General features: G+C 45.8%; 1 protein-coding gene across 3 annotated transcripts in view; it reads right to left on the bottom strand.

The window, feature by feature from the left end:
* Window positions 1-12,815, bottom strand: part of cttnbp2 (cortactin binding protein 2) — a 54,947-nt gene that overhangs the window by 2,702 nt on the left and 39,430 nt on the right. Inside the window, exons 4-22 of one of the 3 annotated variants that reach the window (XR_013627392.1) lie at window positions 10,019-11,405; window positions 8,406-8,669; window positions 7,580-7,679; window positions 7,345-7,495; window positions 5,041-5,241; window positions 4,834-4,951; window positions 4,445-4,714; window positions 4,272-4,367; window positions 3,605-3,684; window positions 3,361-3,447; window positions 3,085-3,184; window positions 2,841-2,996; window positions 2,170-2,342; window positions 1,824-2,002; window positions 1,525-1,751; window positions 1,270-1,419; window positions 619-670; window positions 272-374; window positions 92-180 (exon numbers count right to left, since the gene is read on the bottom strand). Coding sequence is in view for 2 of the 3 variants with exons in the window: in XM_058074613.2 (XP_057930596.2) it covers window positions 92-196; window positions 272-374; window positions 619-670; window positions 1,270-1,419; window positions 1,525-1,751; window positions 1,824-2,002; window positions 2,170-2,342; window positions 2,841-2,996; window positions 3,085-3,184; window positions 3,361-3,447; window positions 3,605-3,684; window positions 4,272-4,367; window positions 4,445-4,714; window positions 4,834-4,951; window positions 5,041-5,241; window positions 7,345-7,495; window positions 7,580-7,679; window positions 8,406-8,669; window positions 10,019-11,405 (3,999 nt within the window). In the remaining variant the exon portion in view is untranslated. Of the gene's footprint in view, window positions 1-91; window positions 197-271; window positions 375-618; window positions 671-1,269; window positions 1,420-1,524; window positions 1,752-1,823; window positions 2,003-2,169; window positions 2,343-2,840; window positions 2,997-3,084; window positions 3,185-3,360; window positions 3,448-3,604; window positions 3,685-4,271; window positions 4,368-4,444; window positions 4,715-4,833; window positions 4,952-5,040; window positions 5,242-7,344; window positions 7,496-7,579; window positions 7,680-8,405; window positions 8,670-10,018; window positions 11,406-12,815 lie in introns of all 3 variants that reach the window. The other 2 variants (XM_058074615.2, XM_058074613.2) reach the window with 2 other exon arrangements.

Below are 12,815 nucleotides of genomic sequence, written 5' to 3'. Positions count from 1 at the left end.
TAAAGCACGCAATCATAAAACAGTCAGGCTTTGATATGAATAAATGTTGTGTTCTTGAACACCCTAGATGTGTGTATTTCTTGCACCTCACCGACTGAGCTGGTTGGCTGACAGCTACTTCTTGCTCTGGCACTGGAGATGGACCACCAGCAGGCTCTCTTGTGAACACAATTACGTCGTCTTTGGACACAGAGATCTACGAACATTGACTACTGTGATGACGGCGATGTAAACGCAGGTGGAAGGTGAAAAGGAACACGATGTACTGTACCTGTCTGATGTCTGGTTCGGACCTGCTGGAACACATGGACTGCAGCTCTCTGATCAAGTCTGTCTCGTCGTCACAGAACAAAGACAAACCTGATGAAGACTCCCTGTGGACAAACACACATGACCATCAACATTGCCCCCTGCTGGCACTTCTATTACACTACATCAGTGCATACATGCTGCGGCCACTTCATTAGATACACAAAAAAGAATTTTTGAGTATGTACGTATATAACAAGTATTTGTATAACTGACTTGTTTTCCAAATATTTACAAACAGCACTGTACTAACATTAAGTATACTAACATTTAGTATACTGTACTATAGTTAAGTATAATAGTACTAACCTGTGTATATTGCCGTTAGCAATGCAGCTGACATCAGTGGTGGAGACTGAGCCTGCAAATACATTTGAATCTAGTCATAATGTGCTAACATCAGAACCACATTATGGTAGGCAATAAGATAAGATATGCTTTTATTCGTCACTCAGTGGGTAAATTTGCATTGCACAGCAGCAAGACTACAGAATCAGTTAAGCAGTACAAAATACACAATATAGAAAAATAAACAATATAAACAACCCAAGTATTAACAAAATCAACAGTTTACCCCAGAGTTTTATACAATACAGTATGTAGATAATATGAAACGAGATGAGATATATGACCATCTATACACTGAGATCTTGCTAGTGAGTTAATATGAGGCATTATGGAAATACTTCACATAGAACTTAGTATATTGCATTTAAAGCCCTTAATATTGCACAGGGAGGTTGATCAGATATTGCACAGTGAATGGGGTCTGGAGTAACTATACTGACTATAAAAGCAAGTATTACACAGATAATAATATGAACTGTTACAATATAAATGTTCATGTGTAATGCAATCTTGTTGTGCAGCTTTCCTGGCATGTTTCAAGCATTGTATTATTATTTAAACAGTCACTGTACAAAGATGATGAGTAAAAGTAACCTTTTCCCCTTCTCTTACCCTCTCGAAAGGAGCCCCAGCTTGTGGCTGAACCTCCCTTCTTGCGAGGGCTGGTGTTGGATCGCCTCAACTTGGCCCCGTCACGACACTTCCTGCCTTTATAGGAGCCGATGGTGGCCAAAGGGAAGGCTCCGCCCTTGAACACAACTTCTATGGACACAAAATACATGTTTTAATTGAAATGTTCATTACATTTGTCATTTATTTTCATTTGTAATTCAAGACACTTTCTGCCCGGAAGTCCCACCCACTCACCATGACGAGGAAGTGGGCAGCCCAGGAGGACGGCTTTGTTGACCAGGATGCTGAGGGCAGCCTTCATCACTGCCTGCTGACCAGCACTTAGCCCACAGTTGCTAGGCAACGGCCTCTGCGTTGGCGAGGAGGAGGAAATGGAAGATGAGCGCTTGGCTGTTACCCGAGAGACAATGGCCTCCTCCACACGTGGGACCACCACAGCGTTCCACAGACGAGCCAACCAGCTGAGAGAGCATACAAGTCAACATGACACATCAACATGGTGCTTTTTAACAACCGTTAGCACCATCGCGTACCTGATGATGGCCTGCGTGTCGTTGGCAGCAACGGGGCAGGACAGAAAAAGCTGAGGACCCAGCAAGGCTTCATGGGTTCCCAGACGGGACAGACAGGCATTGAGCTGCTGCCAAACTTGATTTATCCACAGCACCGACTTCTCCTTGGCGCCATCAGGTGACCATGAGCCACTTCCTGTCTGGAGGCAAGACACAGGAGCGACCTTGAGTGAAACAAATTTAATACTATCCATCTTAAACACAACAAATGAGCACCTTTTGTTTATAAAGCTTTTATTTAGCTTTTAACGATTTGACCCTGGAAAACATCATTTAGATTATTTCCTGGATGTTGTTAAAGATTGACCTGGTGCAGCAGCTTCCTGCGTAGATGTCTTCCCAGCAGGCCATGCAGAGGTTCCTGGTCCCAGCGGAGAGTCACCCAGCGGAAGTGCTGCTGGAGGCGGAGCTCTGAGCCCTGGAGGCGGGGCTTTGACAAGGTGGCGATTAGGAAGCTGCGCTCGCAGAAGCGATGTGGACCTGAAGAAACAAACATGGATTTGGACAATTCATTTATTTATTTGATTATGTATGTATATATTTAAAAAATATATATTTATTGAGATTCAACAGAATACAGTGGAACCTTGAGAATATTATGGCTCTATTTTTTCTGCCCTAGTTTTGAGTATACACTACAAAAACCTGGCATAATATTAATGAATGAATTAATTAACATCAACAACCTTTAAATGTAACGTCAACAACTTTAATGAAACAAATTCTAATATTTATTTACTGTATCTTCTAATGACAAATTAGAATGATAAATTAATTCTACAATAATGTAATTTGTTCATGTAAATATTATTACATTTAAATACAATGATAATATACTCAATTTTGTTTCATAATGAAGGGTTAAATCAGTGAGGCAATTAACAAGCAGGTGTCCGATCACACTTGCTGTAAAGCCAAGAGGCCCAACACAACTATACAAGACTTTAAAAGGGCGATGAACTCTGTTGTGAGGCGTACCTGCACTGAGGATGAGCGGGGCAGCCGAGCACCTGTTGTCCAAGCTGTGGCACAGGTCCCCCAGCAGGCCCGACAGCGATGCTGCCTTTTCCAGTCCCTGCAGCAGCAGCACCACACAGCGCCCATGACGAGACTCCTGTACCGGCACTAGGAAGCCTGGGTCAGGAAGTGGGGACAGAGATGGAAAGGTGAAATCCTGTCTGATGATGCAAATGATGCTGATGAGTGAGCAGTGAGATCTCACCACAGGATGCCAAGTTATCCAGCAGCTGCTCCTTGCTCAGGCTGTGCTCCACCTTAACCTTCATCACCTCACAGACATGGCCCTCCTCCTCCTGCTTAGACTGAGGGAGGAAGGAGATGGAAAAGTGTTGCCATGGAAACTGAACACATTCACTAATATTCTGGAGCGCAATGAGAAAACAGGCCTTTCTCCATATCTATCCTTTTGTAATGTCCCCTTATTTTCTCACAGTTAAAACAAATTATTGATATTTCATCATCATCATCCATAACACACCTTGATGCAGCGAGCAAGCTGAGAGGCGATGTAGTCCTGACAACTGCCCTCAGCTCCATGAAAAATGAGACTCCCGTATTGTTCCACCTGAACATGAACCAATCAAAACAAATATAGCTTTTTCTCACTCTGCATATGCCGAATCAGGAATCAAAAACACATGAATCAACTTAGCTGGTATCAATGGTGAATACTCAAACACACACACACAGGCACAATCGATACATAAATTTTGCATGCGTACCAAGCGGACGTAGTTAAGCAGGACCGGCAGAGGGAAGAGGGACTCCATAGCCAGCTCATCCAGACACAACTGTGACAGGCCTGTAAAACACATGAACACACATAGTAGTTTAACACAAGAAAGTAACCTGCAGTACTTGACACCTCTGTGTGGAACTCTAAGTGAACCAAATTCACAGTAAAAGGATTAAAACGACCTACAACTGCAGGAAATTATGAGCCTACACAATAACAAACATAATGATTTTTCAATAAACTTTTTCTCAATAGCAGGATTGTACAAATAAAATTAATTCAATAAAAAGATACGTTATTAGGTATTATAACAATATAATAACTATTTGCTTTGTCAGCTATAAAAAAAAGCTAAGATGGGTATGTTTTGTTCAGATAACTTAGCGTATATTGACCTACATTGGATTGTTGTTGGCACCATTAATGTACAAAATTTATCCAAGTGCCTCCTCAAATCCTTTGATTTTATCTGTATGCGACCATCGATGAAAAAAAGTTTGGACATCCTTGATTTAACATAAGTTTAAGCACTAAAATGTTATTTATTTTTTTTAAGTTTTTCTTTGTATTTTGAATTTTTAAAGTGCTTTCATTGGACATTGGTGATTGTTACGTACATACACTAAATGTTGTAGACACTTTTTTTTTTTTACCTTTTAGTCGCACTGTGATGACCTGGCAGTGAGGTTTTCGGACCAGATCCCAGGGGAGGACAGGAAGTTCCTGACCGGGCTGCCACTCAGTCCCTCCTGGAATGCCACATACAAGCTTTGGCCACAGGAAGAAGAAAAAGATGAGGGAGCGTTAGTGGGCCGTGGCCTCTCACCAATGAGGATGGAGGCGATGCTGGTGGGGCTGAGGCCCAGCGGGGGTTGCTGTGCATCCTCCCCACACACCATGTGGAGGTGGGCGGTGAAGGCGTGGCCTATGGCAGTGTTCAGCTGAGACCAGTGCATGGAGCGGTCCACTGATATTCTGCCCAGCGCCAAATGAATGTCATTGACCCGCTTCTCATCAGCATCCTTCATGTGACACAGGGGACCAATGGCTCCGCCCCCATCGGAAAACTTGAGACGCACAAGGACCCGGTACTGGTCTGCAGGAGACACCATTCAAGGAGTTTAGAGCAGGGGTTCCCAAACAATGCAAAAACTTTCAGAAGCAATGATTTAAAAAAAACCCATCCTTCCAATTGTTTATTAAAAAAACACTCACTTAGGTTTTCAAGAAGATCTTTGCAGTCATCTGTGGCGACATCATGAATGGTGCGATTACATTTATCTCTTCTCTCAATGTCCTGCTCGCTGTGGCTAAACAGCACCCCTAGACAGTCCTGAGCACACATACTACTTCATTAGGAACACCTTCTCATTAGGAACACCTTTTCTCTGCTGAAAAAGACAGCTTCATTTATTTTGTCACCTTCTGGCCCAGAGCGGCTGCCATGTGCGCGGCCGTCCATCCGTCAGTGTTAGCCTGGTTCAGGAGGAAGGCGGGCAGCGTCTGAGCTACGCTGGAGTCAAGGGTTGCAGTGGGATCACTGGTGTTAGGGTGACAGAGAAGCACACGCAGCGTGTCCACGTGTCCCGAGCGCACTGCAGCGTGGAGAGACGTACAGCCGTCCTGCAGAGGACAAAGCAGCAAAGATATATTTTAATATATTTTTATTATTAATTGATTTTCCACTTAACCCACTTTCACCATCCCTTTCATTGTTACTGCCGATCGCCATGATTGACTCCACCCACTGGCCAACATTTTCCGGTTGTTAAAAATAGATCCAAGCAAGATAGCAGCTGTGAGAATGTGTGAAGAAAGCAAGCTAAATGTAACACAAAGCCTGCATCTAAATATATGGGGACTATCATCCACGACAACTAATGGGGCTACTTCTGGTTGCCATGGAAAACCATGAAGCGGGATTCAAAATCAGTTGAATGCAGAAAAAACTAGAAATGTCTGTTTAGATATGACCACTACCATTTCTGTTTGATACAAACTTCTAATTGTAATTTCAGCTGTTTCCATTAATTGAACATTTGTAAGGTATTGAGGTGTTGTCCCTTGAAGAGTCCTTTCACAAGTTGGTTGAGAAAAGGTGCATGAGAGGCAAAACTGATGGCTGAACAGTAAAGCATCCCTTCTGTTAAGGCACACCTGTAGACCATTTTATAGATGACGTCACCACCAATCAAAAATAGGTAGTATGGTCATTTACCAGGACATTTGGCAGAGAGAGTGAAACGGCAAAGTAAACCCAATCTGGCCTTAATTTTGGCCTGCAGTATATTCATGTGAAATTCGAAAGGAAGTGAGTGGTCCAACCTGGGACCCAGGTATTTGTAAGTGCTGACGAACTACAGTTTTGAGCTCCAGCACAGAGTAATGTTGGGAGGGTAAGTGACACTCTTTCCAATCAAATAACATACATTTGGTTGTCTTTGAACCGAGACACAGGTGAAGGCCATGGATACAAAGCTAAGTTGAAGGGTGGCTGCGGCAGAGTGGAATGAAGGGCCAGATGAATAGATGATGGTGTCATCCGCATAAGGCACGAAAAACCTTGGTTACATCATTTATGTAGATGGATAACAAGGTTGGGCCTAAGATGGAACCTTCAGACACACCTTTAAAGGTGCTAAGTGGTTCAGACATTTTCTGACTTCACTCGCTGAACACTGTTACAAAGGTAGCTTGCAAATCAGATACGACACGACTCAGATCAATGCTCGTCCAGCTACTTACTGGCCCATGTTCACGAAATATTCCAGTGTGAAATGCCGTTGACAGATTAAAATCAAAATCTAAATTTTTCTTTTGCTGGTAGGGAATCAGGAACTCCAACCAATTCTGCCTGATGCGACATTAGGAATTGTAAACAAGCCTTCCCTTAAACTCTAACAAACACTTTCTGTGAGACATTGCTAACACCATAAACACAGAAGCAGATCTTGGGGTAGGGCGGCGGAAGAAGAGCTTGGAGATAGTATCTGGCCTACAGCGCATGCCCATATAAGGAAGCCCAACCATGCGACATCACACCCCAGCAGTTTAATCAGAAACACGAGAATACAACATTCTAACTACATTCATAGGTCAGAAAAATGGGAAAAGCATAATATGTCCCCTTTAATAAGGTTGTGCTCACACCTATCATTGCCATCAGATCTATTTGAATCTGGCTTGATGAGTTCCACTCAGCTTGATGCAGAAACAAGATGAAGGGAGAGGTCAACATCACTGGGTGGAGGAGGGCTTGATAATGGAGCAGCATTGGAAACTGGGGCAGTCAAGGCTTGCGTTGAACGGCCAAAGCGAGGGAGGGAGGGAGGGAGGGAGCGAGGCCATGTGTGATTTATCCATGACAATTGTGTTACCACACTTCATGGACGAGGGAAGGTGAGGAGTTGAGTTTATTTTCCATAGACTTGACTGTATTCCAGAACTTCTTGGAGTCAGTGCCACAGGATGAAAATTTGTCCTTGAAATGGTCGATTTTGGCCAAACTAATTTGCTTGGTGATTTTATTTCTACATTGCCTGGAAGGCAAGCCGGTCAGTCAACGGGTGACTTTGGGGACCTGGCTCTCTGTCAACATTTTGATTGATTACTTTCCCTTACACATACACACTAGATACACATCCTAAAGAGATCCAATACAACAATTCAGCCTTTACTAAGATAATGTTCAGATGATAACATTGCAACACTAAAATGCAGACTTACTGTAACAGTTCGGGAGCGGTCAGCACCAGCGTTCAGCAGCATTTGGACACAGTGAAACCTTCCTGCCTCGCTGGCCAAGAAGAGAGCGGTCTGGAGGCCGCTCGCCGCCGCATCCACAGCTGCTCCTGCAGCCAGCAGAGCCTCTACGCAGCTGGAGGTGGGGCACCAAAGTTAGCCTCATACTTTATACTTTAATATGTCAACATGTGTGTTAGCATGAGCCGTCGATGCTCACCCATTGTGGCCATGGCCGGCAGCAAAGTGCAAAGGTGTAAATCCATTTTGGTCGGACACTTCAGCGGGCAAACCGGAAGACAGCAGCAGCTTCACGCACTCTGACAGAGACAAAAGTAAGAATTCATCACAGCAGCCAACCTCCTCAAATGTTTCCATGAAGCAACTACACTGACAATGACAACGAGCCGACATCCGTCAATGTATGCATTTCAATGGAGCGGGATAAAGTTCTCCAGTTCTATAGGTGGAAGTGTTTAGTGGAGCAGGGATTTGCCAAACACACAATGTTGCTTTTGCTCAACATAGATGTTGCTTTTGAAAGCAGCTGTTCTGAATCAGTGCCCAAACAATTTTAACCTAATCAACTCACATGTTCTCTGATCAACATATTTTTTATTCATTTGTTTTCAAAGAGATTTCTTTGCAAAATGTATTCTGTACAATGATGGTCTTTGGGGCAGTGACCCACCACTTCAAAGCAGACAGAGCTGTGCTGAAAGAAACCTGCTGCATGCTCCCACTTTACAGTTGGCATGACTGCCACCTACAGAACCGGAGTGGAACATGTCATGATCGATGTGATGAAATCAAATGGACATATTTTGGTGGTGTGCATTGGAGTGAATGATGTTTCATGTTGTGGTGTCTCACATGGCTGCTGACTACTGCAATGTCACACAATGGTCACAGTGTCAGGTCACAGTGTCACACTGTCAATTATGTTTGTTTCCACCAATAATCAATCAATACAAGCCTGTCAGTGGCATCCATCATTTAAATAATGGCTGATGAACTGGTGTACACCCCCACCAGTGGTTACACACCTGCGTGTCCGTTGTGAGCAGCAGCAAACAAGGCAGATGTGTGGTTGTGGTTGAGGTGGTCTTGGTCATCATGAGGGGGCTGGTTCTCCATGGCAGTGGTGCAGTGGGTGTCGGTGGTTGTGGTCGGGTCAGGTTGGTTAAGCAGCATTGACAATAAAGTGACATTTCCCTGGGAAGCAGCTTGGAGGAGGAGTAGGGGGCGCCCGCCGTCCAGGGCAGCAGGCCCGCCACCGCCGAGAGGGGGTACTATGGAGGGACACCAGCCTGCGGGTGGGGGGAGGAGCAGCAGGGATGGTACAGGTTAAACTAGGGTATAAGGGAAGAGAACTACACTAGAAGTGCTGAGGAGTAAGAGGAGCAGGAGGAGGAGGGAAGAGAAGACACCTGAGTACACAACACACATTCATGGGGCCATAAAAAATGATGCAGCTAATGTGGCCTTTGGGCCTTCAGTTTGACACCTGTGCCTGAGGAAAACATATCCTGACAATGGGAGGCGGCTCCTGCTGGTTCTGAGAGAGAAGGCAATATAACCATATTTATCACAGAAAGAACCAGATAACAGGAACAGGACTTTGAACAGCAATATTGGTTTTCCACCTCCAAGGCACTGAAAGCGTTTGGACACTGTTTGCACATATATCTATTGATGATGCAGCACCAGCAACTGGGGGTTCAGTATCTTGCCCAAGGATACTTCGACATGATCACAGGAGGACAGACGATAGAACCCACAACCTTCAGGTTGGGAGACGACCACTCTACCACCTGAGCCATGCTGGCCCTAATATTAACTATGTATTCAGGTTAAATCAAGTTACTCAACTATTGTTTAACTATGGGAACGCTAACTAGCATGTTGCCTGACCAGTTATGCTAACCAGCAAAAACAATAAGAGCATGCAAGCCAAACAATTAGAATGAATGAATGAACAAGGTAAATGATTTGAAGAGGTAAGGAAACTATAGGAATGTGTTTAAAACCAAATAAAATGTACAATATGTCTGCTTGTGTGTTGTGACCTTATTTAAAGTGAAACTTGCGTTGTAATATTCCAGATGTCTTTTGTACTGGAGCACACAACAGTTTAACATGAAAAGCACACATACAATGAGGAGGGTGACAGGTTAATTGGAGGGGTTCGTGTGAAGTGTGGAGCTGAGGGGTGCATGCATGGAGGCAACATGCTAAGTGGAGGATTGAAAGGCAAAAAGGGAGGCAAGAACAGCCTCTGGCATCAGCTTCAGAGAGGACAGGAACAGGAAGCTATTAAAAGTGTCAGTGCGCCTTCTTATGTTTCTTCTCCAGCTAAAACTAATCTGGCTGTGGCCAGCAACAGCACTAGGCTAATATGTGGCAAAAAAAGAGCATCCCCACAGTATAGAGGATGATAAATGAAAATACAACCTCTTCTGTCTATGACCCGATTCCTTTGTAGGTTATTCCCTACAAGGCTGGGTTATGTTATGCTATGCTAAGCTATTCTCTACTAGGCTATGCTATGCTATTCCCTACTAGGCTATGCTATGCTATTCCCTACTAGGCTGGGCTAGGCGCCACAAAGAGACAGCTGGAAAAGAGGCAGTGGCAAGAACTGGAGAATCCCCTTTACCTGATGCTGTTGCCAGGGGGTTGCCTGTGGAGGCGCGGGGGCTACAGGTGGATGGAGCACTAATGGAGAGGGAGGTGGGAAGGGGGTTTATGGAAGAGGGGCTACAAACATTGGTGGCAGGGGTGATGAGTGGGGGACATTCTGTTGACGTCGACTGCTCAGGCCCCGGTGAGCTATAGGGGGGGCATGCACCCACCTGAGAGGCCGTCAGGGCTGGTACCAGGTCCAAGGCGGGTTTGGGTGGAAGCTGGGGTGTAGCTGGTTTTAGCCCCGCTCCATGAGAGCGGCTGCTGTCCCCCAGTCCCTTAATGGACGGATGAGGAGGAGAGGGGGTCTGGGAGAGCCCAGGTTTTTTGGGAGGGATTGGAGGGGGGTTGCCCCTGTCAATCCTGGCCACTGTAGGCGACTTAAGGCCGATGGGATGGCTCAGGCGGCTGGGGAAAGGCCCACCCTCTGAGGCAGAATGAGGCAGGCCTGGTCGTAGTGGTCCACTCCCGCCTGCTGGTGGGCTGGTGAAGCGTGACAGGACCTGGGTGACTGTGTGGCGTGCTTGTTGCTTGGCAGCAAAGTTGTCACGGTTGGTTGGCGAGAGGTCACGGGCCGGAGGACTCTGGGATGCTGTGCCGTTTTGGTCCTGTTCCTGGAACTTGTAGCGAGCTGCTTGGACCCGCGGGCTGACCCCGCTGGGTATGCTGTGGGGGGCGGATTGGGTCTCTGAGCCGTTCTCGGCCTGTGTCAGTCCACCTGAGCTACTGTGGCCGATTCCCCTTCCGGCTGTCTTTGGCAGGCTCAGACCTGCATACGGGCCTGGGGCAGGTTTGACGGGTATGGTGAGTGGAGTTTTCTTGGGACCCTCCACCTCAGTGAGGGGCTGGTCTGTTTGGCAGGAAGCTGTTCGAGAGCTGATGGGCTCTGTGGCCACTGACACAGAAGCTGTGGGTGTAGGTGGTGCGCAGGTGCTGACAGCTGGTTGGCCTGGAGCGGCGCCATCCCTTACATCTCCCTGTTCAGTCCTGAGCTGATCCACCTGCTGCCGTAGATTCTGACTCTCGGTCTCCTCACGCCCTAGCCTAGCCCGTAGCTGCTCCCGCTCCGTGTCGAACTCCGACAGCTGTTTCTCCATCTTGGCCTCCATCTGCTGGCTATGCTGGCGCTCGGCACCCAGCTCCTCCTGCAGGCGGCCTGACGAGCGGGTCTCCTCATCCAGTCGAGCCTGAAGCTCTTCGAAGTGCTGCGATTCCTCCACCACACGCGTGGCCAGCTGCTTGCACTCGCGCACAAGCATCATGACGATGTGCTTGTTCTTCTCGCGCTCATCTTTCAGCTGTGCCGTCAGCTTGCGGTGTTCCTGCTCCAGGTTCTGCAGCTGTAGCTTCTCCATCTCCAGCTAGCACAAGACAAACATGCATCTTAGAATGGGCAGCTCTGTCGACAACCACAAATGATAGTAACAACATCTCCTTCCTCCTTCCTTTCAAGCACAGAGTCGTGCTCTGATGAACTGTTTAAGTGCACTGAATTTATTCTGTTTTTGTATGTTTCGGTTTTCATCTGATCTTTTCTGCTGTACAATAGACTACAAATGCATATTGTTTCATATTGTTCATTTTTGTTGTGGTTATTATACTACAACAGTAAATACAAAAGTAAGTCCATCACTACTTCACACTTTTGGTCAGGGACTTAATCCGCTTGCAGTACCCACACAACAAATGTGAGTTCTTCGGCGATAGGATGATACTACAACATACAGGTTGTTGTATGTACCACATTGTTTTGACTTGTTTTAGTATTTGCGGGTGGACAGGAAGATTTCCTCATGTAACATTTTCATTTTCTGTTCCTGTGGACAGGGTCTGAAACTTCAAATATTGACGTTTTGGGAGCTTGTGTAACCATAAACAAGCATTTTTGTGACCCGGGGAAAAGGCCTCAATTCAATTTCTATGACTTAGCTGACTATAATTGGAACACAACAGCTATTATTAGCTCAGCGATAGCTTGGCTGAGGGGTGATGGGCTTAAGCGGGGCTCCATCACTCTAACAAGGCTGCTGTCCAAAATAAAACCCCTCCTGTTCCAAAGCATCAGACAGCAAATATAATCGGCACTTGATGCTGAGGACGAGTGAGGACTTTACAAGCGGAGCCCAGCTGTTACTCGGAAGGAGGTGGCACGACTAGCTGCTAATTGGGAGAAGATTAGACGTGTTCTAGGCTAGTCTGATACCTCCCAACAACATAATGTGCTGACACACTGGGCAGCAAACACAAAGCGGAAGACTTTATAAATGAATAGATGACGGCAGCACAGGCAAAACACAAGGGACGCGATCACGTTCCACCTAAATTAGCCAAGAGACATTCCATCCGTCCATAGTGAAGCTCTGAGGCATCAATAACGTGTGTAACTGCTGTTATAATTGAAGTTTGAATGCTTAGAGGAGGATTCAGGGCGTGACAGTGGAGTCAAATTACTGATGTCATTCAGTAGAAAGCACACCTCTAAGGCCAAGCAATCCTAAACATGTTAGCTTAAAAAAATATGACAACGTAAGGATACTGTTCCACTCCAGTCCTGTAGATGGTGGTACAGAACTTTACAAAGTGGGTACCAACTTCCATGACATAGCATGTTTTTCTTGCTAGATCTGGTGGGTCCCATGTGGCACCAAAGCAAGCAGACAATAAGAACTAATAAGAACTAAACAGAATCTGCAATCTGCACCTTTACCTACATTTGCACTAGAGCTGGGAATCTCAATGAATGTCACGATACAATACGATACGATATGTCG

The sequence above is a fragment of the Doryrhamphus excisus genome, linkage group LG1, assembly GCF_037039965.1.
Source record: "Doryrhamphus excisus strain RoL-2023G ecotype Guam linkage group LG1, RoL_Dexc_Guam_v1.1, whole genome shotgun sequence".
NCBI lineage: Eukaryota > Metazoa > Chordata > Actinopteri > Syngnathiformes > Syngnathidae > Doryrhamphus > Doryrhamphus excisus.
Note: the sequence above shows the minus strand (reverse complement) of the source record. Positions and strands in the feature narration are given on the sequence as shown.